Source organism: Chrysemys picta, chromosome 6, assembly GCF_011386835.1.
Source record: "Chrysemys picta bellii isolate R12L10 chromosome 6, ASM1138683v2, whole genome shotgun sequence".
Taxonomy (NCBI): domain Eukaryota; kingdom Metazoa; phylum Chordata; order Testudines; family Emydidae; genus Chrysemys; species Chrysemys picta.
In genome coordinates, this window is record NC_088796.1 from 13,187,778 (window position 1) to 13,215,423 (window position 27,646).

A 27,646-nucleotide genomic window follows, 5' to 3' on the forward strand; every position below is an offset into this window, starting at 1 on the left:
AGAGCAGAGTGTGGATGTGGTGTAACAAGCAGGCTGCTGGAGTCAGAGTTGCTGAACCAGGGCTATTCATCACATAGACACTCAGTGCATAGTCATCTGCTGGCTGGGAGCATCCAGACAGGGACCAATAGCAGCAGAGCATTTTAAGGCACTTAGGTTTCAGGACAAGAAGCGACACAACCTCTCACTGGTCCATGTTGCGTTCCGCACAGAGCCGTTTACGGGATCAGGATTAGGGTATAAGTGTCCAAACATGACAGCAGAGAGGACTTCTTCAAGCCACACCCAGAGCTGACCCATTTTTGCAAACAGCAGCTAATACACAATCTTCCCTGGAGCAGGACCGGTCAGTGAGAGAGATGATTGTACAAGAGCTTGCCAGATAAGATACCTTGAAGATTTCATTGACATCCCTAGGATGCAAATTTGAGGCAATGACTTCATGGATCAGCCATCGAGTTGGAAGAGCTGACGGGACCAAGTGTCGTGTTGCACAGCCAGAGGAGGAAGAAAAGAACTTTCCAAACTAAAGTGGGATAGCCCTGCTCTTGCAAACACTTGTGCGTGTGGTTAACTTTCAGACAACACACATTCCGTTTCACCAAAAAAAACCCCAAAAACTGTTTCAGTATTTGTTTTTGTTACACATCAGAATGAAGATTAGACCTTTCAAAGTTTTTCACAACAAAATGAGAGAGACAGAGAAAGAGACCTCACCCCACCCCAGAATAGACAATAGCCCCATGGTTGGGCTTTCACCTGGGAAATGAGTGTTGTCTGATCATAATAAAGATGTACACTCTGCAGGCTAGACATCTGCAGAGATATATATGAAATTGTTTTTATATTTGTCATTTGGTACACTTAGTTTCCTCCTGTCCCCACTAATAAAGGACATATCTGTCAAACCAGTGGTGTCATTACAGTGCATGCATATATGTAATTTGTAAAACACATATATATATATTTCTTTGTTGAGCTTGGAGGTTCTCAGCACATGGACCAGCATATTTGATTCTTGTAGTTGTACATTTTTAAATATGGGAATTTGCCCATACTGTGGCAGGGAGCCTGCCAACCCCAGATTCCTGGCTGGAGCCAGGGCTCTGGGAGCTGGTAGGGTCCCTGCTCTGTGGCAGCAGCCTTGGCTAAAGCCAGGTCTTTTGGGGCTGCTAAGATCCCCACTCCATGGCAGGACACCTGCCAGACTCCAGACCCCCAGCAGGAGAAGAGAGCCTAGCAGCCCTGGGGGCCCATCACAGGTCAGGCTGGCTCCCTGCTGCAGAGCTGCTAAGGAAATTGACATTCTTGTCAGTTTCATGGCTGCTATTCAGTGAATAGCTGACAAACATCAATTTCACATGGTGTTTCAGGAACATCATATTTCAGCGTTTCTGAAATTAGAGCTTTCAACTATTTCCTGATGTTCCTACATCTTCACGGTAACTAGTGCACAACCTGTGTAACCTGCAAGGGTATATCCTATGCGTGTATAATGTCTGCCGTCCTTTTCTTTTTCCATGCAATCATGTATGCTGTGCACTTACAGGCATTCCAGCTTCCACTGACACAATTCATCTAGGAAAGTGGCACTCATAAAGCAGTCCCCAGGAAGGATTCTGAGAGATGTTACACGGATGCTATCTCTGGAAAGTAATGGGGTGGCACTAACTGACATGGCCCTGGGTGTACTGAAGAAGTGGGAGGTGCAGTAGTCAAGTGCTTCATTGTGTTGTATGCTCCTAACAAACTCGGGTGCAGCTGTCAACAGCCAAGTGAACTAACTGGCAATTCTACCTGGCGCTAGATTGAGTTTTCTAGCATTAAAGGGTTCAGGGTTTGTTTTGCTGGGAAGTGGGAGAGTCGTGTGACTGTTGGCACCAGCCTGGGCTTCAGCTCAATTCCCAGCTGTTCCACAGACATCCTATAAACCCTGGGCAAGTAATCTCTCTCTCTCTCTCTCTGGGTATCAGTTCTCCATGTGTAAATCCCCCTTTCCCCCCCTTGTCTAGTTAAATTGTACTCTTTGGAGCAGGAACTGTCCCTTACTATGGAATACATCCAGCACTAAATGCAATGGAGCCTTGATCTTGGCTGGGGCTTTTCGACCCCTCGCCCCCCCGTAATACAAATAAATAATGCATTTCACAGGTTCCATTGAGTCACTCCATCCCTACTTGTCCATCCGTCCCTACTTGTTCTAAAGTACTCTTACTTCCAGGCACCCGTAGCCGTGGACAACTTATGGATCCATCCCAGTCCATTCAGAAATTTGAAAACCACTTCGTTATTTTCCTTTCAGCTTAAACTCAGTCCCTCCTTCCACTGGCAAATTGATATTGACCAGATGCCCATTCTGCCATGCCACACTATTCCACTAACTGTGCAGTTCATTTAGCTGTCAGTTACTCATTGGAGGTATGAAGTCTGTCTCCTGAAATTCCATAAGAGGGAATCTCAGCAGTACTTTAAAAAAAAAAAAAACAGAAAGTGCTGGGGGGAGGAGGGGGCGGCTAATAGTTTTAGCTAAATCTAATTTCAGCCACTAGATGGCGCCCTCAAGCACGAGCTGCCAAACTCATCTATTGCAATAAGCAGGGAAGATCATGCTTCATTACTTAAAGCTATCATCTCCCACTGTGCTCGGTGACGCTCTCCATTATACATTTCTGACTAGCTTCCTTGTGCATGACCTGCAATGTGGCAGGTTACCAGCAGGGCATCAAACAATCAAGCAATGGCACAGCCGTCTGATATATAACACGCTGGGTAAAAAGCCAGAGACCTAACTCTAGGCAGCGTTGTGATTACCTGGCTAGATGACTTCTAATCATTTTAATTCCATTTTACAAACACAGCCATGGGAGTAGTCTGTTAAAATGCATCCCCACACTGACGAACGCTATGACTGTTACTCCACCGCGTGTTTGGGATCCATAAAGACGCAGTGGAGTGTGCAGAAACGAGCCAGCCCTGTTGCCTGTGATTTGCTGGCACTCCAGCTTTATGGCAGCGCTAGAAATTGAATCATAACTAATCTGAAAAGCAGAATAATTCACCCTAGAGGAAGAAGGAAGCCTGGGCCGGGCACTGGCCTGTGACTCAGGTGATGGGAGTTCAATTCCTAGCTTTGCCATAGATTCTTTATGTGACCTTCAAAAAGTCAATTTCTCTCTCTGGTCATAAAGAGACGTAGGCAATTCGGCACTGAGCATCGCAACAGCTTTTAGGTGCTGAGAAAATCACAGGAACACAGCGCGATTCACAGAGCCTGAGTTAGGTACCTAGGCTCCCTATACAATGACTGGAGACAAACAGATGCCTTCGAATGTGATTCACAAAAGCCAGCACATGCTAAGAAGAAAACTGCCTAAGCTAGCTAATGGGAGATACCAATGAGAGAGGTAGGTGCTAAGCTCCAACCTGCTCTCAGAGATAGGTGCCTAAGTCCAGGCTTCAGGGAGGTGCCTCTTTCTGCTAGCAAGTAACGAGCTGGGGGAAGATAGGTGCTCTGGGGCTGGAGCACCCATGGAAAAAAATTAGTGGGTGCTCAGCACCCACCAGCCACAGCTGTTCTGCAGAGCCCTGCTATTAGCTGTTTGGCAGCCCGCCCCCAATCAGCTGTTTGGGGGGTTCCACTGATCATCTGTTTGGCAGCTGGGGGAGGGATTTGGGGGAGAGCAGCCAGAGGTGGGGGCCTCAGGGCGGGGGTGGAGCGGGAGCAGGAAGAGGTGGAGCAAGGGTGGGACCATGGGGGAGGGGGTGGAGTGGGGGCGGGAAGAGGCGGAGCAAGAGCGAGGCATTAGAGGGAGGGATGAAGTAGTGGCGGGTCAGGCTGAGTGGGGATGGAGCACGCCTGGGGAAAAATATAATAAAGTCAGCGACTATGGCAGCAGGCGTCCTCAGAGACTGCCTAGATCTACACAAAACAGCTCGGGGAGGTGGGGAGATGAAGAAGGAGAGGACAAGGAGGAGGACCTTTTTCACCCCTAGCACAGTGGTTAGGGCACTCAGTTGGGGTGTTTGCATCCCCCATTCTCCTCTTCACATTGAGGCAGAGGTGGACTGGGTATTAAACCCATATACTGGCCAGATCTGACTAGGGCAGGACAGTACTGCTCTGGGGGTCCTAGGCTGGGAAGCTGGTGGTTAGAGAGCCTGTGTGTAACTGCCGCCGGGTATGTCCCTACCTGTGTGAATGCTGGTGAAAGTGCAGGCTGGAGGGCTTTGCCGCTTGTCACAGCAGTACACTGTGAAAGGGAGCCCAGGCTGGTGGTTCAGAGGGCTCAGTGGTACCCCAGTTCCAGGTGTCACCCCGGGGGAACCTGTCACACCGACCTTCCCCTGGTTCATGATTCATTCTGGGACTTAGGCGGGAGATAGGTGTCCAGACAGCCTGAGTAAGGCTGCAGTACACATACTTGGAGGCAGAAACAAAGGAACCTAGGCAACTTTTACCACAAAAACGTAGGTGCCAAGCAAGTTTAGGCGCCCACAGGATTTGGTGGCAGCCAAGCAGGGGTTTTATGGATCGCAGTGGCACCTAAAATCGGGACATTGGTGCCTAAGTCTGGGGGCTTAGGTGACTAAGCACCTTTGTGAATCCCACCCTCTGTGCCTCAATAACTCACTGTGAAAGGAGGGTGATAATTCTTCCCTGCTGACTACAAATAATAGGGGCCATACAACAGGCAGAGTGAGACAGACAACAAGAACCCAGAACAACTGCCACTAAAGTCAATGGAAAAACTCCCCGTGAGCTCAAGAGGAGTTGGCTCAGGCTCCCAGAGAGAGATGGAATTAGGGGTGCTGCTGCACGCCCTGGCTGGAAGGAGATTCCATCAGATACAGAGTTTACAGTCAGCGGCTCTCCGCACCCCCACTATACAAATTGTCCCAGCACCTTTGGAAAGGTTTGGCTTTTTGCTGCATAAAAACACTGCACACTGTCCAATAAAAGATCGTTTCCCCTGTCCCCGCAAGAAAAATGTGGAAGTCATTAGATCAGCAGGTCGTTTCTGTGCCTCCGAAAATTAATTCCTGTCAAGAGTACCGGACGACTATCCTTGGTAATGAACGGCAGCTTTCCTAGTCTGTCATTAGCTCCTTCAACTGAATATTTGAACTGGGAATTCAGACTGGTTGTGTATTCGGAGGTACAAGAGCATTTGGAGGACCGGGGATGTTTATGAAGAGTTCAGTGATGCTTTCCTATTAACCGAATTTGACCACGAGTGGAGACTATCACCCTATCAAAATGCAGTATTAGGAGGGAAGAAACTCCAGAGAGTATTTCTATTATTTTGCAGTACATACATTTAGAAACAGCTGCTGAGTCTGAAGCAACCCTGAAACAAAGCTAATTAGTCTCAAAAGTTTTTTGCTCTGCGTATGCTCCAGAGCAATAGAGATGATTGCTATTATGCAACAAAACCTTAACAGTAAAAGGAAAATGATTGTTTCCTCCATTGAGTATTATGATTATTCTCCTTTTGCCCAATACCCTCTTGTGTTTAATTCAGCTGTTCATTTCAGCATTGTGCAGCCCAGAGACCACAAGATCAAGCCCCAACAGGTGTGGCCTCAGTATGAAATTAAAACGTGCAGCAAAATGTTTTTTGCAGTGCTGTTGTTGGTCCCATGTTGGTCCCAGGATATGAGAGAGACAAGGTGGATGAGGTAATATCTTTTATTGAATCAACTTATGTTGGGCCATAGAAATTGGTTCAATAAAATATATTACTTCACCCACTTCATCTCCATCAAAATGCTGAGCGTATATGGAACCCAATAGGGACATTCCTGCGAAACAGTTCATCAGAAGCAATCTACAGATGAAGCACTGGTGTATTGGGGCGAGTTCCTTTAGTTTTACTTAACTCTCACAGCTTTCAAAGATTCTCATTGTTTTTCATTAGTTCAGCCTCACTTAAAGTCGCAATCCAGCAACCCTAGTATGTGCAAAACTCCTGTTAAACTCAATGGGAATTCTGCATAAAGAGAGTTTGCAAAATCAAACCAAAAATCTAACAGGATCACACCAAATTGTATCTCAAGTCCAAGTCCAAAGAGCTTTGCTATACCATTGCTTGTAGCACTGTGCCTATTATTAAGAAATACTGGCCACAATTTAAGATATTTAAGTCCTATTCAGCAAAGCATTTGAGCATGTGCTTTGCTTTGAATCAGGATGGATTTAAGCACATGCTTAAGTGCTTTGCTGAACTGAGGGCTTTTTCAAGCCCTAACTGTGTCAAGAACTCATAATTCCTCAAATTGGCTAATATTAAAACATAACAAAAGGGAGTTTGCTTCCTCCTAGCAAAAAACAAACAAACAAGCAAACCTCATTCTGTCTTTGAATAGTACAGATTGTGGCTAGACTCGACTCAAACACTCACAGATTAGCTAACACATTTTAATCTTGCATATACTGATGTGCATCCAGACAAACAAGTTCTGGGTGGTTTGGTCTCTTTTTGGAGATAAATTCCAACCATAATAAAATTTGAAGAAAATGTATTCTATGGTCCTTACTGATCATGGTCTTCCTTTTCCTCTGATTGTTGAGGGACTCAATCCCAATCTCCTTGGTTGATCTCACTACCTTCACTCTACACAAGAACGTACTAACAAGTGGCTATGAAAGCATGTGAAGAAGTAACAGACCCATGTCAATATTCAGTTTGGTCAGCTGACCTTCAATAATTTACTATTACAGGAATACTGGCAAAAAAAAAATTAAGCAGAGTGCTCACATACAGAAACTCACTTGGAGGATTTGTCATTAGTTCCCATCCATAATGACTCAATTTCTTGTTGCCAGATGTGTTCTTTTAGGGAAGCAACTTAGGCAGCTGTATTACTTGGATGTAGTCACAGATATGGCTAATCTTTATTTATAATATTCAATTTTTGCCAAATAATAAAAATAATAATATAAATCAGTGAGCAACTCCTGGTCCTTTTAACTTGGAGGATAATATATACACTAAATTACGCTGGCTGCTTCCTCCCTCAAGTTTCTGATGAACAATGCATTACCTCTGCTTCCTAGCAAAAAGAATGACATGTTTGTTCAATAGCCCTTTTAGATTTCTGAGGCATAATACAGCTCCATTGTAATCAAATTTATTATTAATAAGCTGGATAAGATTAAACTTTTCCCAAAGAAAGAGTTATCACTAATTAAGCAAATGGAACAGTTAGATCATTTTAGCTCACACACAGGGTACAGTAATAGTTTTCTCCTATTCTAAATATGCAGCCTTGTCAGGGGTTGCATAAACTGTTATCTGCAACATTTATTGCCAATTGTGTTTGATCTTTAGCAACTTTGGAGTTTTAACGGCCTAGGAGCCAGTTGGAGACCAGTCTTTAGTTCTGAACCCGTTTGGAATAGCCAAGTTGGCAGGATTTCATGAAAATGTTATGACCTATAATTCAGCATTAACTTAAACTATGCAAAGTCTAAGGTTATTTATGGGTGCTTATACTTCTTTATTGGTTTTACAGCTTAGAAAAGTAAAATGCCCTTTTGAAAATTAGTTTCCTTGTTTTCTCTTTGTAAAAGAATGGTTTTACAGGATTTATCTAGATTAGAAAAAGAGATCTGGGTTAGGTCATGGTCTGCTAACATGCGCTAGATAACCCTGGCCTAACCACGACCTTATCCCTAGTTTGCAGGTAGGCTAGAGTTATGTGATGGAAAGCCTAGGGCAGACCTCGATCAGCTAAATTGAGGTCAAAATGATTAACCTGTGACTTCACAAGGGGAAAGGTCATGATCAGGCCATGTTTAGCTAGCATGTTAGTAAACGCCAGCCACTTTTCTTAATCTAGACAAAACCACAGTGAAAAGGCAAAAGGTTTTGGATTGACAGCACTGTCCATTAAACCACAGAATAGGTACATCGCAGACAATGACAGTACAAATTTCTTCTCACTCCCTACCAATATTTCTCAGTACTGCCCAAGATGGACCTCTCCGAGGAATGGCAAGGCAGTTCAATATCTGTGACAATTCAGTCCTTGGCTTTCTGTTCAGACTGCCAGCAAGGAGCCAACTGGTTTCAATGTTGGTGCTGATTTTTTTGATGTGGACACACGAGGAACCAGATGGCTCCTCCATCCAGCTGAGGAGGTCTGGACACAGCTTTTTCCAGAGCCTGCCCGTGCTGCTTTGAGCTTCACCTAAACAGGGAAGAGAACATCAGCAGCCCTGGGGATAGTTCCAAAGCAAGGTGAGAGGCTCCTGCCACCTCGAATGCAGGCTGGGCAGCGAAGGTGCTCCCATGTTTTGTTTGGCAATGCTTCTCCTCAATCCAAAAGAGTTCCAAACACTGGTGCTTTAGCAGTACACCAGGAGCCATGGATTATGTCCTAATGTTACTATTCTCAATCCACTGAAAGTTGGCAGCAATTTCATTTCCTAATGGGTGTTTGGGCCAAAGCCATTGACACCAATGGAAAGCCTCCTATTGACTTCAGTTTAGATACGGTCCTTTGTGCAAGGTTCGGTTGCAGTCACACAACCCTAAGAATTCATGAAGGGGAAACAACATAAGGCTGAACAAGATCCCGTCCTTGCAATTAATATCTATGCTGTAAATTAATCCAGGCTACCCACAGCAGCGTTTAGGTAAATAAGAATCTGTAGCAACATACTTGTCAAAAGACCATGGGCCTATGGAACTGTGTTTATGGATCAGGGAGCTGGGAGAGGATAAAGAAGTTCTTCTGACAGGCACATTAAATGTGACATATTCTTCTTGAGGCCGTGTCTACACTACAAAATTAAGTCGCCCTAACTTACATCGGCATACAGCCGCCACAGTAATTCCATCACTTGTGTCTGTCTACACTTTGCTTCTTTTGTTGGTGGTGCGCGTTGTCACCAGGAGCACTTGTATTGATTGTACTTTCAGTGCGGGGGCATTGTAGGAAGGCTCCTAAAAGCCAGTAACAGTTGACATAAGCAACGCAGTGTCTACACTGACACGGTGTTGACCTAACTACATTTACCTCGACTCTACTCCACTCGTGGAGGTGGAGGTCAGTCGGCATAGTGGGGCAGTTACGTTGGCGAGAGCGAAATTTAAGTGTAGACACTTCCATAGTTAGGTCGATGTAAGCTGCCTTGTGTCGACCTAACTCTGTAGTGTAGACCAGGCCTCAGGAACTCAGGTCATTCAGCAGGGAGCTTCAGATGATCCCTCTTCATAAATACAGTCATTGAGCTATCACAGCCACTACTAACACCCTTTGAGAATCTCTATTTTTAATTATTTAAACTGATCATTGCTTTTTGAAACTTTGCCCACATTTTTCAATAAAATGTTCATGGAGTAAAAATATGGATTTTGGTTGCATTTTTAACCATCTTTATTGTTCATTTTTATTTAGTTAGATTTTTTTTTTAAATGGGCCCCTCCAAAGCTTGAGGTGCTTCTACAGATCAGTTCTTAAAATATACACTAGCCTCCAACTAGCTTGATGACTGAGCCAACAACCTTTCCAAACTCACCAACTCCCTCTCAATTCAATCCCCACCACAATTCAACCTACTGCCATAGAGAAAACATAGCGAGGCCTTGCAGTGCTATAACACACACACAAAGGCTCTGATCAAAGACTACTGAAATCAGTGGAAAGGTTCCCTTGACCTTAGTAGGTTTTTGGTCAGGCCATAAAGACAAGACGTAAATTGGCCAAATTGAAGTGAATGGCAAAACTCCTATTGGCTCCAGTGAGGCCAGGATTTCACCCAAGGTCATTTAGCCTGCTGGCACATGAATGCCCCAATCCTGGAGATCAGATTTTCCAGTCCTGGAACATTTTTGTGAAAGAAATGGGTCTTAAGGAAGGATCTGGGGAAAGAGAGGTGGTGTTTGGTGTGACACAGCACCCCATATTTTTCATAGTGATGTTATTATGATATGATTATAGCATAATTATGATGTATTTTATGCAAGCTATGCCATGTGAGGCGTCATTGGAAAAGTTATGATTTGCTGAATATGATTATCCTATTTGTATGCATGTATCATTTTTGTATCTGAAGTTATGAATATTGACTATGTATCTGTATTTCCAATGTACCCAACACCTGGGAAACGCCCACTAGACAAGATGTTTTCAGTCCAGATAGTGGGTGGGGAAGGGCCTATTCCAGGCAATGGGCCATTAGTTAAAAACAATAGACCTTAGGAGAATGAGAATGCTACAAACAGCCTCCAAATATTGACTCTACAAGGACACGTGATAAGACCACATGTCTCTAGACTCTATCAGTGTTTTTCCACAGACTGGTCTGGGAACCAAGCTTTAGGAACAAAGGGTTCCCACCATATGCAAAAGCTATGTAAGGCAGGGAGTGACATCATCTGGTGTTCTTTACTCCCCACACAGGAAGACTCCTGGGAACACCTGAGGAACAAAGACTGAACTGGGAGAAGTGCTGGAACCAGGCTAAAGGGATTTCTAGCCTGGAATCACCTGCGGATTCCAATCTGTAAAGCAAGTGCAGTTTGCCCCTTAAGAATCTGCAGACTGCTTGTATCATCTCTGGGTGAGAATCTGCTATTCATTTCCAATCTATTTAGTATATTAAGATTAGTTTGCATTTTTTGTTTATTTGCTAGGTAATGTGCTTTGATCTGTTTGCTATCACATACAATCATATAAAATCTATCTTTTGTAGTTAATAAACTTATTTTTGCTTTATCTAAGTTGGAGTGAAGCATATGGGAATCTTAGCTCAGGAGCAAAAGGCTGTTGCATATTCCTCTCCACATTGAGGGAGGAGGCAAATTTTATGAGCTTACACTGTACAGTTCCCTGTGCAGCACAAGACGATATAATTTTGGGTTTACACTCCAGAGGGGGTGCGTGCCTGAGGACCTAGGAGTTACCCTAGCTGTAGCCTTCCTATGCAGGGACTGGTCAGAAAACCTGCATGTAACTGCAGCTGGGTATGTGTGACGGGTTGGATCACAGAAACCCCCTTGGGAGCTGCCACCCAATGTACCAAGACTACCCCTGTTCCTGTTTTCCCTGCCAGCTCAGGACTCCAGCACCCTGTCTTGCTGAGCCAGACACTCCTGTCTGCTCCAACACAGACCCAGGGTCTGAATCACTTGCCACAAAGCTGCAAGTTTACCTGAAAACAGCTCACAGAAGTGTGCTTGTCTCTAGCACTCAAATGCTCAACTCCCAATGGGGTCTAAACCCAAATAAATCCGTTTTACCCTGCATAAAGCTTATGCAGGGAAAACTCATAAATTGTTCGCCCTCTATAACACTGATAGAGAGATATGCACAGTTGTTTGCTCCCCCAGGTATTAATACATACTCTGAGTAAATTACTAAATAAAAAGTGATTTTATTAAATACAGACAGTAGGATTTAAGTGGTTCTAAGTAGTAACAGAACAAAGTAAGTCACCAAGTAAAATAAAATAAAATGCGCAAATCTATGTCTAATCAAACTAAATACAGATAAGTTCCTCACCAGTTCCAGAATGCTCCCTTTTACAGGCTAATCTCCTTTTAGCCTGGGTCCAGCAATCACTCACACCCCCTATAGCTACTGTCTTTTGTTCCAGTTCCCTTCAAGTATCCTGAGGGGGTGGAGAGGTTCCTTCCTTAGCCAGCTGAAGACCAAATGGAGGGGTCGCCCACGGGTTTAAATAGACTCTCTCTTGTAGGTGGAGACCCTCCTCCTCCCTCCTATGCAAAGTCCAGCTCCAAGATGGAGTTCTGGAGTCACCTGGGCAAGTCACATGTCCCTGCATGACTCAGTCTTTACAGGCCGAAGCCATTGTCCACATGGTATCTTGCATGTCTCCAGGAAGACTTCTTATGTGGATTGGAGCATTCCAAGATGCATTGTTCTCCAAGTGTTTCCTGATCAGGTACTTAACCTGGTGAATTCCTTCCTAAAGAAGCTGACCAAATGCCTCCCAAAGCTTACTTAGAAACCAAGCAAGCATACAGCCCATATTCTTAACCTCAAGTAGAAAATGATATATATGTACAAATAGGATGAACAGATATAGTAGACCATAACCTTTACGGAGATATATTACATGGCACAGGCAGCACAAAACATATTCCAGTTATGTCATACATACATTTATGAGCACCCCCTCCCCATAAAGCCTTATGGGGTACACTGTCACAGTATGTCCCAACCTGTATGTATGCTGGTGAAAGTGCAGGCTGGAGGGCTTTGCAGCTTGTCACAGCAGTACACTGTGAGAGGGAGCCCAGTTCTCAGTGGTGCCCTGGTTCCAGGTGGCACCCTGGGGGGGAACCCATCTCAGTAGTACCCCACTGGTAGGTTGGGGGTCTCAGTGGTGCCTCAGTTCCAGGTGGCACCCCTGGAGGAATCCGTCACACTTGGAAACTGATGGAAGCATCAGGGGTGACAAGGCAAAAGGCATTAAGCCAAGAATGAGTTAAATAGATGAAGGGAAGAGTGAGGTGAGAGGATAGCGGGGAGCACAAGGAACAAAAGGGGCTATGTAAATGGCGGGCAGAATCGCAATACAAGTCTGTCGCATCTTATGCTGGGGTTACGTTCTGCAGTCAGCGCGTAAAGCCAAAATTGCGTATAGTCAAAATTACATTGAGTGTAATGGCGGGCAGAATCGTTATTTTTCCTCTTTTTTTTTGGTTTTGGTTTTGTTTTTGCCAACCGCGTAAAGCTGAAATCACGCATGTTAAATGCGCGTAAGATGCGACAGACCTGTAACTATTTTACTTGGCCTGATCTGATTCTCTAACTGCCCCACTTTCAAATGACTCGGTCAGGTGGTTCAGGCTCAAAGTTTAGGGGGAGGTCGTTGCAGTTTTAATGTTTTGTTTTGTTTAAGTTTTTAAACGCCTACCGTTAATAGAAATCATGTAATGTTTTTGAAACCCTCATTTCCATCGTAACAGTCATTTCAATCTGTCTATCCAGGTTCTTGTACTGGTGCTTGTAGGGATTTATAACCGGAACCCGGCAGAATTTGCTAGTGCATGAGAACCAGAAGTCAAAAACTAACTAGAAGCTGACTAGTCTCGTCATTGTTCAAGCTGAATGGAACACAGCAAATAAACACAGAGCATAAACATGTGATTTGTAACAATACTTCGGATTTTAATAATCTGTTAGTAACACAGGTAAGGACTTACTCTGAAAGAAAGATTTTAAAAATCTAACAATGTTTAAATCAACACAAACAAAAGAAAGTGGATGTCGGCACTTATGAATCTGGGAGTTGCCGCTGCTCAGCAAGGTATCAAGGAAATGGCAGCTCTGGAGATCCCGTTGCACTCTGGCTGGAATTCTGATTTTGTAAGAGAGAGGGTGAAATTTCCCTCCCCCAGCCCTGTGCAGAAGGCCTATGGCACTACTTAAATCCCTGTTCTGAGGGGTTAGGTGTTAACAGGACTATGCACAGGGGTGAATTCCATCCAGAATGAATCCCTCTGCAAGTGAAAACCAGTGTGTTTATAGTAAGGCTGTAACACCATACCATATACAGAGTAGAGAGGCTGTTGCAACGTGAATACTCTACTGAAAAATACTGAAATTCTGCAAAAAATCACGAAAGTCTCCCCATCACAATGCATTGTTTCCTACAGCCCAGATCTCAGAGAAGTGACAGAAAACCTGCACTTCTTAGCAGTCACCTATGTATTTCATGACTGAAAAATAAACCATCAATAGTGAAAGGTGAGGGAAACCTCCAGACAAAGACCATAGGAGAGAGCCAGTTGAATATGGTGTGGGAAAGGGGGTGGAGAAAAAGGGAGGATGAGAGTCTGTATGCCACAGGAGAATTTATCAGGTCACTACTGCAGTTGTAGGTGGAGAGAAGAGTAAGAAAAACCTGTCTCCAGCATCTGTGCCTAGAATGTTCACAAAGAAGGACTGAAGGCTCCCAAGAGGGGAAAAAAACGATACATGAAACAAGAACAGAAGGATCAGGAAATTCATCAGAGACAAGAATTCCTGTCTTGTACTCTGCCAATCAGAACATGGCTTTCGTCGGGAATGACTAATCTTTAGACACACACACACACACACACACACACACACACACACACACAATATCACCTGTGCACATAATTATTCATTTGCCTAGTAGCCTGGAAAATACCAGTGAGCCAGGATTAAATGTCTCTGTTTCATCCTTTTGAGATTAAAAAAAAAATACTCTTAGGGCAAACAGCTTGTGTGTACAAGGAAAATCATATCACAATCTCATTTCAGACGTTCATGATTCAGATGGAGCTAAATGAATTCAGATAAATTTACATTAATGTTTGACAGGTTGACAGTTCACCTCAGCAGCCTGTGAATGCTTATCTTTCATTAATTATGGTTCAAGGGGAATTGCAACCTAAGACGGCTGAGCTAGTCCTCTTCTGTTACAAATTCATAGCTAGTGCCTGGAAGGCATCCAATCCTTCCCTCATTTCACTCTCATTTTTGGACTAGATCCAACTCCCCAGGTTCATCCGGACAATTGTGTCATTTACAGGTTGCAGAATTTCAAAGGATGATTTTCTAGCAGATAAAATAAGCTAAATAGATGACATGATGGCAAACATTTCTGTAGAAATTTCTGCTGCCTCTCTCCCTGTACCTGTGCGAGTTCCTTGGGACTGCAATCATGTTATTTACATCCATTCTGTATGTACAGTGCCAAATACAGTGTCATCGGCCAGTACAGAATATAAAACCACTTCATTAGACTGATAAGCACATGGGACTAGATCATCATATGGTGAAAATCAAGATAGCTCCACTGAAATCAGTGGCACAATGTGATTTACATCAGCTGAGGGTCTGGTCCATGAGCCTTTTCCATCCCTCTTGACTGTGTACATGCACAGAAGCAGAGAGACGGGCCTTTGAAGAGGGTGCAGGAAATCACACACTTAAATTTGAGTCAGCCACCCCAAAAAGGAACAATACTGGATTCAAAGAAATGGTTGTGTCATGTAAAGGATCCACTGAGAAACAGCTTAGGCAGTTTGCTTGCCCTTGCGGGATCTCTCTTTGATTGAGCACTGCTTTGAATCATATGCTACCTCCCCCCAATCCCTCTAAAGTATCATGAACTCTTCAAGTTCACAGAATAAATGGAATATAGAAGCAGCAAAACATATCAGAGCACACAGTCACAATGGGAGGTATGTAGTCACTGGATAGATTTTTGGCTGAGTGCCTCCAGACATTGTCTCATTCAGATCCTGCAGGGTCCTGCTCTTATAAATGGCTCCCACATGCATTTTTACTTACTTTTGAGTATTAAAGGATATGTCATATTTCTTTCATGCACGAAAACCTCCCTTAGAAGGACCCAACTCATTAGAAGGACAAAACTCTTTAAGAACACAGTGCAAGAACAATCTGTGTTACGGCATTAGTAACAGGAAGAATAGATTATCTCCATCAGGTCACTTCTGATGGAACCCTAGCCACCATAAGAACAATAATAATTTGCACTTAAACAGCACTATGGGGGAGGTGCCATCCCTGCATGCCCCTCAAGGCATGGCGTGGCACTGCAGAAGCCCTTCCTCAGTTTCCCCAATGGACTCTTCAGCGCACATCAGTTATGGATGTGGCTTAGCCCTCCTGCCCAGTCACTCAGAGACTTCAACACTGCGCCTGGGACCGAGCCACTCAGCCCAGGCGGCCGGACTCACGCTAGTGGGGCTCGAGCCAGTGTGCTAAAAATAGCAGTGTGGTCATTGTGGCTCAGGCAGCAGCTCAGGTTCTTGAGCCCACCTGACCCCAGGAGGCCAGCCCGAGTCTGTGCCAGAGCCCCAGCGTCCGCACTGCTGTTCTTAACGTGCCAGCTCGAGTCTGTCTACCCGGGCTGGGAGGCGCCCAGCTGCAGTGTAGACATGTCCCAAGGCAAGGTTCAACATAACCCCGAACCAAAAGCACCTTCAGCTCTGCTGGGCTCGGTTTTCAGCCCCCTTCCTTTCAGGCAGACCCCGGCTGCAGCAGCTTGCTTTAACACCCACCACCTGGGAAACCTCAGACTAACAGCTGGTGTCAGACCTACCCTCCCACAGGCAGGCTGTGGCTGTCTGAAGTCTGCTAATCAGCTCCCCACGCAGGCTTCTTACATGGCTTGGGAGCTGTCAGCCGGCTCTCCCACCCTGTCTGTCCCCAACTGAGTTGGCTCTCTCCTTTCAATGACCCATTCCAAGCCTGACAGCTCAAGCAGGTGAAGTGAGTGAGGCTGACTGAGCCCACAGCAGCTCATTAACCCTTCCTGGCCGGTGTGGGGTTCACATACCCCCTGCCAAGCACCTATCACTGGAGGATCTCAAAGCACTTTATGAAGGTGGAGTAAGTATTATCCCAATTTTACATATGTGGAAACCAAGGCACAAAGGCCCGATTGACAGCATTGGAGCAAGAAGTCCATTACTTATCCGCTGAAGACGTTCGGTATGTAACAGAAGCACAAGCTTCCCCCACCCACAGCCCAACCAATGTGCCTTTGCCCTTCCCTCAAAGCCAGTCTAAGGGGGAGAGGCTAGTTCAATCTCCATGCCCAAATCTAGACTGTACTAGCATACTCACAGCATGGGCGAGGAAGTTCAACCTGAGGTTGCCCATTAGCAGTTGGAGGTGACACACACAACCTGCAGGTTAGTCCGCAGGTTCAACTTTCATATCTTGGTCCCAGATCAGATCCCTACTCATGTTACGTACACTGTATGTCACCCCCCGGCATACACACTGATGTCAGCTTGGGCATACCTGTCAGGTTTGCAAGCTGTGCTGGCCTCATTTCAACATCATTAGCTTAAAACACTCTGAAAAATAGGCACCAATTAAATCATGATATCATCCACATTCTGCCCCAGGTATCCGAGAACTGGTGCAGAGTTACAGAGAAGAGGTTGGAGTCTATAGAAAGGCTGCTTGTAGAATGCTACCAGAATTTGGAAACGCTTCATATTCATGGTCGGAATTGTGACCATCTTTCTTCCAATGATGTGTAATTGGACTGGGCTACACTTGCTCTTCTACTGACAATGAACCACATCATCCAGCTTCTCTAGAAACACTTACCTTTGGGCACATCCATGGGGTTTAGGCTGCCCATCAAATCTCTGACATAAAGTCCATCGCCCTCATCCTTGCTCAGCCAGTTGTTGCAAGAAAAGTAAAAACGGAGGTGAGGCCTGTTCATGTCAGTCACTACCACCCGGTCCAGGAACCAGCTTGCGTTCATTCCTGTGTTGTCATGCTCAATTCTACAGCACAAAGAAGGAACAAAATATACCTAAGAGTTTGGATTGGTTGGTGTGATTTTTGACAGCAACTAGCACATTGATTCAGTGGCACATTTTATATTAGGCAAGGTGTCAAGGCTGTATCCCCACTTTGAACTTTAGGGTACAAATGTAGGGGCCTGCATGAAAACTTCTAAGCTTAACTACCAGCTTAGCTCTGGTCCCGCTGACACCATTCCCAATGGATTCCCTCCCTGGGAAGCCTTGAGAAACCTTTCACCAATTCCCTGGTGAATACAGATCCAAACCCCTTGGATCCTAAAACAAGGAGAAATTAACCATTCCCCCTCCTTCCTCCCACCAACTCCTGGTGAACACAGATCCAACCCCCTTGGATCTAAAACAAGGAAAAATCAATCAGGTTCTTAAAAAGAAGGGTTTTAATTAAAGAAAAAGGTAAAAATCATCTCTGTAAAATCAGTATGGAAATTAACCCCAGCATCTTGATGTCCTGTATATAGCAGTGATAATTTTACACGATACCTTATCTTCTTTATTTGTCCAACATTGTTGGTTTTTATTCGGAACACATCTGTTTTACTTCTCTCAAAGGCAGTTCTACTCCTGTAATATACATATACCAAAAAACACATTAAGAAAATCATTACTATGTCAGCAAATACATCATCACAGACCCATCAAAGGTCAGAGTTTAAGAATGAAGTATCCTCATTTCTGTTATTGGACAAACCTACTTTTCAATATCCTCATTCCTGTGAAAAGGTCTGAATGTACTGGGATTTTTTAAAATAATTTTTCCATGCTAATATCTTGACAGGTCTGTAGGCACCCTCTCAGACTCCAACACACCAGCTTGGGAAGAAATGCAATGCTGGCCCAAATGGATGCAAACCTTGGGTCATATTCTATATCAGCTAAAAATAAATCTTTCACCTATTAAACAATCACCAGCATAGAAAAGAGCTGCAGTAGTGAGTGGATTGTTACTCTGCTAATGGCTTTCAGAGGTAACAGAAAACAATCTTCAGTGAGGACATTTTTACATTGCGCCATTTCATCTTTAAAATTCCAGGCTATTTAAAAAAATTTTTTTACATCTCTTCTCCTGTTCTTGAATTCATCTAAAACTACGTGGATAGGTACTAAAATACAGAATCCACGGGCAAAGGCTTGGGGCGTACTTCTCTGTCGCCTTGCACCTTGTGCTGTCATTCAGACCACTGTGAAGTGCAAATTCAGAATGGTAGACTTTGTCTCAGAATTTGCTTTGGCCTGGATGACTACACAAGTTAGACAGCATCATTGAAACAGGCACTTTGGACCTTCCTGTCTGTTGGCTTACAGAAGCTCAGCTCATTTCTCTGCTCCATATCTGCAGAGGCTGCTCCCTCTTCCTTCTGCTTTCTCAGCACATCCCAACGTCATCACAAGAGGAGCATGTTCTTCAACAACAGAACAAGGGTTGTGTTTTAAAGGGGCTCCATGGCCCAGAGCGCTGCTCTGTGGCTGGCAGTTCTATTCTGGAGCTCAGGCACAGATAAAAGACGGCGCGGCTGGGTCAAAGATTTCTTTCCCCCTGCGTCTTCTGACATACCGAGACCATTAAAAAAATGACCATGTTCAGTTCCTGTACTGCCTCCCCAGAACTAGATTGCAATGTGTGTAGGACAGGGACTATTTCTTCTTCTTTATTTGTAAAGTGCTAAGCATTTGACAGAGGTATGTGTGACAGATAAGGCAATTTCCTGCAATATCCTTGATAGGCTTTATTGTATTCTGCCTCCTCCCCACACTGCAGCCCCACAACTCCTTGTGCTCATTTCTGCCCCTTCCCCCCATCCCCCGCTGCAGCCCCAAGACTGGAGAAGCTCTGGCCCCGACCCTGGGGTTCAGCAAGGAGTGAGAGCTCCTCCAGTCCCAGAGCCGCAGCGGGGGCCCGAGAGCTTGGGCTTCCCCCGCCAACCCCCGCCCTTCTGTGGGGGACCAGGGTTGGGGCGCTGGGGCTTTTCCCATCCTGCCCACCCGGCGTTTCTGCTGGAGAGTGCGGTCAGAGGCTGGGGCTTCCCCTGCCACCCTGCGGCTTCTACCGGGGATGGGTGGGGATGCTGGAGGATTCCACACCCAAGGGCTTCTGCTGGGAACAGGGTCAGGAGCCACTGGTGGGGGGCTTCCCCTGTCCCACAGCTACTGCCAGGAATGGGGTTTGGAGCCGCTGGGAGGTGGGGCTTCCCCTGTCTCACAGCTACTGCTGTGGGGTTTGGAGCCACTGGGGGAGGCTTCCCCTGTCCCGCGACTGCTGCCAGGTACAGGGTCGGGGACCACTGGGGGGGGGGCTTCCCCTGCCCTGTGACTGGGGCTCCAGGCTTCTGTCGCCTGGTAGCGGATTTTTTCCAGGGCCCCCCCAGTTGGCTGGGGCACCTGGGCATTGGCCCAGTGGCTAATTCACCACTGCTTAAGAGTAAATGTGCCTGGTCAGAAGGAGCTGTGTGGTAACTTATAACTTCAGGCAATACACTGTTGACAGCCCTTGCAGAGAAAGTAAAGTGCAGGCCCTGGCCTGTTTAAGCAGTCTGGCTTGTTGCGAATATCACAGTGTAGGCAAGAGCCAAGTGGTCCCAAGAACCCCAGTCAGGAGTGAATGAGATGCGGTTCTCACCTAACAGCGGTGGTGGCTGGGAGCTGGAAGCTGAAAGTGGGTGCCCTTGGTGGCCACGGAGGGGAAATTCAGGTGCCCTGAAATTGTGACAGTAGGTTTAGGGCAGCATGGCCCAGTGACTAGCGCAGTGAGAGTCAGGGTATCCAGGTTCCATTCCCCACTCTCCCAGGGACCTCGATGTGGCTTGCACAAGTCAATTCATCTTTCTGTGTCTCTATTCTCCATGCACACTTTGTCTGGCTTCAGGGCAGGCACTGTCTCTTTCTCGGTTTGTACAGCGCCTAACACTATGCAGCCCCAGTTCAGATTTGGGACTCTCGGTTCCACTGTAATACTAATGAACATCTACAACAAAAAGCAGTCATCCTATTCGAAAACAAAAAATTACAGCATATCACCATGGCAATGCCGCAGTGACAAGCAACTTGTTCTCAGAAAGTCAATGAATACGAATAATCTGAGCAATAACATCCAGTTTTGCTCAGATCTTTTCCCTCGCCACTTTAGGGTGTGTGTGTGCCAGTGTTTAAAGGTTGCCTGTTTTGTATTCTGCAAATACATGTGTAGCTTTCACCCCCAGTACTGATACTGAGCATATTGTGCTAGACCATTGTTGCTGCATAAAGAGGCTAAAAGAGTTAACCTTGCCAGAACACTATGGCAAGAGACAATTAAACCCAGTAGAGCGTCCCTCAACCGCAGCTTGGCTGTCAAACTGAAAACAGTCAGCAAGTGCAAGACAATTAGTTTGCCAGGGGTGAGTGAACATTGTAATGACAGCAGCATCTTCCTACTCATGCCCTGGAGATCAGTACAGTACTGCAGATTCCCAGAGTACTACAGCAATTATGTAAAAGTATCAACTGCAGTTAATTGTCCAAAAGCTTTTAGTAGACTAATTTGAATTGCTGCTGATTTACAGCATTCACGTGACAACACGAAATGTCGTAATACTGGTATTAAGTTTATATGTGACTTCATTATGTTTGTGACACAAGCACGATACTGCAGTTTCAAGATGCAGAATGAAAGCTCAGTGTTTAAACAGCAAAGAGCATGTGTCTGCACTCACTGCTTCAAATGGTTTCAGGGTGTATGCATCACTTGTCTTGAAGGTGCTTGTGAAGGGATTTGGAACTGTGTCTGTGGCACGGGAGACACGCTGCTGGAAAATGTAATTGTTAAACTGTGGGTGGAATTCAATGAGCATTTAAAGTCTCCCGGCCCTTGAACTGATTGCATAGCATCAAAGAACTGAAATTGAATGCTGAGGAAAAAACAAATAATGTTGTACTTAGTAGAGTTGATTAAATACAGTGGGGAGAAAGTTCCAACTAGTGAAGTAGTTTGTATAAAGTTACAAAAACTAAAAAGTAAAGGAGAAATTTTTGTGGGCCTCTGCTACAGACCCATCAAGACTGGAAGTGACAGCAGAAAATTCCTGGACCTATTATCACTAAGGAGTTTGATACTATAAGCTAATGTAGTCACGGGGGACTGTAATTACCAAGCTCTCTAGTGATAAATAAAGCAGAGGAAAACTTGACTTGAAAATGCAGCTCCAGATTTCTGAGACTCAAAGCTCGGAGGTGTTCAGATGTGGGGTTTTAGACATGATTAGACGTTAGCAAAGTATTTGACATGCCACCTTGCATAATTTCTCTTGAAACATTAATTCACATTGGCTTGGATACCAGGGTAGGGGGACTACAGGGCTAGGTTTCAGGCTGGGTTTTATTTCACATTTCTATGATGATCTGGAAGATGTGGATTGAATTTAACAGCATTAAGGTGTAATACAGTGGGTAACAGTATAAAAACTAAAGCTGAGTGACTAGTTCACAATTGATAGTATATGCAACAAATTTCACTGAGTAGAGTATGGAATTCTCAAATACATTTGTTATCCAAAGCAATCAAATAGGAAATCATTCAGAGAACTCCAGTGGCCTCTCTCACCTAGAAGGTCAGACTAGAGCAGTGGTTCTCAACCTTTTTGGGCTCAGGACCCATTTGTAAATGTTTATGGCCTGTCGCAACCCCGTAAATAGTCTGGGAGTGCAGGCCCTAGGGTGGTTTCAGGTGGGTCCTGCTCCAGGGCACAGTTGCCAACTTTCACGCGGTAAATAAGCACCCCGACTTTCACAATAAGCCAAAAATCAAGCTAATCCCATTTCAAAACAAGGCCAAAACAAGCCAGTCCCTAAGAACCCCAACACTCTATGTGACTAGATCCCCCCGGCATGCAGTCTGGGACGGTGTTGGGCCTGCTGTGCACCCGTGACTCTCTCCACCTTGCCCCTGCTTGCCCCCCCCCCCGCTTGCCAGGAGCCAATAAAAAAAAAAAAGGCAACAACCTACAAGCCAAAAACTAGCCAACAAGCAACTCACAAGCCTATTAAGCCAAAACCAAGCTCAATTTCTGTGTTTTTTTCACAGGTTTGGCATGTCTGCCCCAGGGAGAGGTTGGGTCCTGCCTGACACTCACCCCACAGTGGTAGCTCTTGCAGCTTCAGTGCTGTGTGGGACTGGCTTGGCTTGGCTTCCACTCCAGGCGTTGCAACCTCTGGGCTTGCAGCACTGCTCAGGTTTGGCCCCTCTCACCTGACTGGACCAAATTCGTGTGAGTGGAGTTGTGACCTGGCTCATGGGATTGCTGTGCCACTCACTCCAATTTGGCTTACCCAGACTCCTGTCATCATGACACCTGGGCCAAACCTGAATGGTGGTGGGACCCCAGAGGTTGCAGTGCCTGGAGCAGGCCGCCCAGCCAGCCCCGTGGGACAGGAGCCACAGAAGCTGCCATATGACCCTTTGAAACATTCTGGTGACGGAGCCAATTTGGGGTCTTGACCCACAGGTTGAGAGACCTTGGACTAGATGACCACAGTGGTCCCATCTGGATTTAGAATTTATGAATCAATCCATAAACGTCTTCAGCTGAATAATTCTCTGCCTGCAGACTGTCATACTTGCAGTTCTCACAAGTGAATGTAGAAGTCATAATTTGCACCATGCTTTTTTCATTACACAAGTCACATAGTGGTCTGTTCCCCGACTGAATGATTTATGTAGCTAATTGGCACAGGGTGATTTTGAAGTGTACAGTCAATTGTAATATTTATAGTTCTCTGTGTGGATTAATTATATAAATCACCCAATTTGGGCATAGAAACAATACCTGTGATCTGTTACTGATTAATATAGTGGAAATTGCAAATTTTACAGTCAAATATACAATTCAAAATTCACCTTCAGAACTAGTATATATCTCAAGTATTTTAATGTGTGTGGGAAGCAAAGATGAAACTTGAGATTATTGCCTAATCGAAATTCACATAAGAAATTGAAATTTTGGACATTTGTGGGAAATTGTTTTCCCTATTTAATTAGCTAATAACAATCCTTTGCAAAGCTTAGCCTCTAGGAACATACAGAAATTCCTACCTATTGCTAAAATAGGTAGGTATAGGAATAGGACCAAAAGTCTTTACTGTTAATGCAGTAGATTGAATGATGTTAGCTTTGAAAGAAAGGCAAAAATCAGTGGATTAATGATAAATTAAACTATATTTCTGATGCACATTTTACCTGACAATGTATTTTGCATACATCATGAACCCTCCCTCTCCCCCTCATCTGGCACACCCACATAGAATAATCTGTAAAAGCACTCTGAGATCATGGAGGAAAGGTTGAATAGAAGTCCGTAGTATTCTTATTAAAGATATAAATTTGGGATAAATTAAAGAGTTGCTCCATTGGATTAGCACAGAGATCTTCTTAGTATCTTAGTAGTAACTCTGTTACTCTTGTTAACTCTGATTGTGACTTGTTTATTATAGCTGCTATTGATGTTTTAGAAGAACCTCTAGTAGAAATGACTCTAGAAGGTACCGTAGGTGATACAGATCAACTCTCAGCCCTTTTCTATGAAAAAAAGAAAAGGTGTTTTTATAACATGTGTTAGCTAATGTGGTAAAAGCCTACTGTGGACAAGACACAATACAGTACAGTTCTTACATGAGCTAGCTAGTGGGGATAAGCCATAGGCTCTATCCTATTGTTTTCTTTGACTTCCATGTGAAAACTACAAACTGCCTTGTCCACAACAGGATTTTACCATGTGCTAGCTAAGATGTGGTAAGAGAGCACCTTTTCTCCTAGGGTACGTCCAGACTACCCGCCGGATCGGCGGGTAGCGATCTATCTATCAGGGATCGATATATCGTGTCTCGTCTAGACGCAATATATCGATCCCTGAACGCGCTCCCGTCGACTCCGGAACTCCACCAGGGCGAGCAACGGTAACAGAGTCGACGGGGGAGCCATGGCCGTCGATCCCGCGCCGTGAGGACGGAAGGTAAATCGAAATAAGATGCGTCGACTTCAGCTACGCTATTCCTGTAGCTGAAGTTGCGTATTTTACATTGACCCCCCAGCCCCCCTAGTGTAGACCAGGCCTTAGTGTGGATGCACCCTAAAGCACGGTCACTATTGTCTTTCCATGAGGGATGAATAATCCAGATGTTTTGGCCTTCAAAACTGTCATCAAACCTTTTAGAAAGACAAGGTGAGTGAGGTAATATCTTTTGTTGGTGAGAGAGACAAGCTTCCGAGTTTACAACACTCCTGCTAATGCATCCCAGAATGATGTTCACTTCTTTTGCAACAATATTACATTGTTGACTCATATTTAGTTTGTGATCCACTATAACCTGTTGTCATTCTGCTGATAAAATGGTGCTAAATCAGTAATCTGCAGAAAGGAGTGCATATGGCAGACAAACATCAGAAGACACCCCAGATGGGAAAGGTGGCAGCTGAGAAAGTACACCAAGTACAAGCATCAGGGGCGCTGGAATGGGGGCGGGAGCATGGCCCCACCACTTTTAAAAGCCACTTTTTACTGGCTGTAAGGGTGAGAAACGGGGAGAAGGGGCAGAGAGGAGTGAGTGGGGGCGAAGTCTTAGGAGGAAGAGGTTGTGTGAGGACCGTTCCTCAGGGAAAGGGATGGTGCGAGGACAGGGGCTAGGGGGAAATGGGTGGTGTGGAGGTGGGGCCACGGTTTGGGTGCCAGTGGCAACCCCTCTTTTAGGGAGCTTCCCTCGCTCCTGACAAGCATCTATATGACAAGGACATTATTTCCTGTTGGCTAGGAATAATCTGTCATCAGATGGCAGGGGCTAAGCAAATTGTTTAAACAAAGCATGTAAACCCTGCTGCCTGGCTTCTGCACAATGATGTAATGGTCACACTGATAAGGATGTAATTCTGTGCAATCAAAGTGTGTGAGAACGCAGAGGAGATGGTGTCCAGTAGGACATGACAGCCCAGCATTAGGCTAAATCTATGATAGCTCAGAAATTGTTTTACAGCCAACAGTGGACTTGCCAAGAATCCATTTAAGAAGCCAATTCAATGCCTTAGCTGCCCATGCTAGAAAAGCTAATGCAAGAATTCAGCCCTTAAGTCTCAGCTGCCAAACATGTTCTATACATGGCTGCAGCAGTTGGCACAGGTGCTGAAAGTAATTGGCAGTGGCTAAAGGCCAAAGCGAGAGTGCCAGCAAGTCAAGTGTTGTAATTAACTGCTGGTGCTAACTGCCACACAAAAAATGTGACTGATTTACACCTAAACCTCAAAAACATGGAAATGATGACTTAAAGTAACAAATAAACGTTCTATCACCCTTGCAGCCCATACCTTCATTTAACATTAGTGATGGGTGAAAACCCAGTGATTGAAAGTTCACATTACATGTTCCAATAACCTTAACTTTGACCCACAACACAAGCTTATGAGCTCTTTCAATGTATGTCTTGTGGGTGAGAGTTAAGGTTGTTATTGTAATGTGACTTTTTAGGCGGATATTGTTGTGAAATGAATGAATAAACTGTACAAATATATATGACATTTATGTGTCACTTTAAGTCATAATTTCCATACTTTTAAGACTAATGAGGGGTTAATGGTGATGTTCTTGTTATGTATTTTGTATATCAGTTATTTGCTGTAGAAATTTAGGACCTATACTTAAGGTTGCTCAACACTTCCCATTATAAGACCCTGTTTTCAGTTCTTACAGCTTTGCCAGACTTTAATCATTTGAGCCAAAATTTCCTAAGACAGCTATTAGTTTCAGGCTGAATTGTTTTTTGAATGTTTCAGCATGCTTCAGTAATTTCTGAGAATGAGATTACGGAAAAATGCCCTGTTGAAAATATTCTTGCAAATGTTTTATTAAGAAGCTCTACCACTTCCATGCTTTGGAGTAGAGAATTGAAAATTGGTAGAGTGTTCCCCTTTACATCAGTGATATGTATTATGTTATTCCCATGAGAACACACACTACTTTGGCCACATTTATAAACCTCTGAAAAATCTATGTGCACATGCTCAGTAGAAACTTCTTAGAATTTAGCTGCTGAATTCTTCAACGATTCTATCTGTACTGAGAATGTGTCCAAGGATTCAGGGCCTGAGCAAGACTTTCCCTACAATTGCAGCTCCCAGGTGTTGCTTACTGAATTAAAGACATCATCATAATGCATATGCAGAAGAGGGATCAATTTAAGGTTGCACAGGCAACTTGAAATCTGGCATTTCCTAATTTTTGAGTACTAGACTTCACAACCTTAACATTTTTTTCATGTAGTTTTTGGCGTACAACAATGATTATTGATTAACAAAAGGTTGTGGGTGAAAGAGCAAGAATGCCCTTTAAAAAAAAAAAGGAAATATATAACTCCAGACTGTGTTGTCATTTACACCAGTATTAATCTGCAGCACCTCATCAACTCTACTGAATGCAATGGAATTGCACTAGTATGAATGACAGCACAATTTGAGCCATTAAAAGAAAAATGTGTCAGTCAAGTCCCTTTTCTTGCACAAGTGTTTCTAAGCCTGCTGGAGATTGGAGCATTGTTCTAGCTGTGCTTTTCATGGGCCATGCAAAATAGGTTGATTTTTCTTATTTTAAGAAAAACCTTGGATAACAACACTTTCTAGGTTAATGTATTTACTGAAGTTAACTGTCTTCCCTTCCTTACATTTATTGATTTATTTTATAGTTATTAAATAAAAACCAAGTGTAAAATCCTGGCCCAATTGAAGTTAATGGCCACCTTTCCATTGACTTCAATGGGAGTAAGGTTTCGCCCCAGATCTTCTGCTGATTTAATTCAGTAAAGCTCCATTGACTTCAGTAGAGCTATAGAGATTTACATCAACTGAGGATCTGGCCCAATGTGTAGATATTCCTGAATTCATCTTTATTTGACTGAATTGTGAATCAGAAAAACCTTGTGTGAAGGTAATTCAAGACCAGGTAGAAGAGTTTGCCAATTCAAAAACTGCAGCACGTTTAAAAAAACTAAATCAATCCACAGTACCTTCAATCTCATTAATATTACAACAACCCACCTATCACTTACCAATCTGCTCCTAGCCAGGAACAGTTCTTTCACCTTTGTTTCAAGTTTCAGTAATTGCTAAACCATTTTTAAAATTAATTTATTTTAGAAAAAAATACATGAATATATATTCCACTTGTCATAAATAGGACTGGGTAACTGTGAGATTGTAATTTAATGAACAAAAATAACATAGCTAGCTAAACACTGGCGTGTAATACATTTAGTGGTAGCAGCATTGCTACCCTAGTGATGTGATTTATTTAGACTATCCCATTCCATCGCCCTCA

At 44.3% G+C, this 27,646-nt stretch overlaps 1 protein-coding gene across 2 annotated transcripts in view; it reads right to left on the reverse strand.

The window, feature by feature from the left end:
• LOXHD1 (lipoxygenase homology PLAT domains 1) overlaps positions 1–27,646 on the reverse strand; it is a 297,140-nt gene that overhangs the window by 173,526 nt on the left and 95,968 nt on the right. For both annotated transcript variants that reach the window (XM_065549964.1, XM_008166053.4), the window contains exons 9-10: positions 17,805–17,885; positions 17,098–17,282 (exon numbers count right to left, since the gene is read on the reverse strand). In XM_065549964.1, the coding sequence (XP_065406036.1) occupies positions 17,098–17,282; positions 17,805–17,885 (266 nt within the window). The remainder of the gene's footprint in view (positions 1–17,097; positions 17,283–17,804; positions 17,886–27,646) is intronic.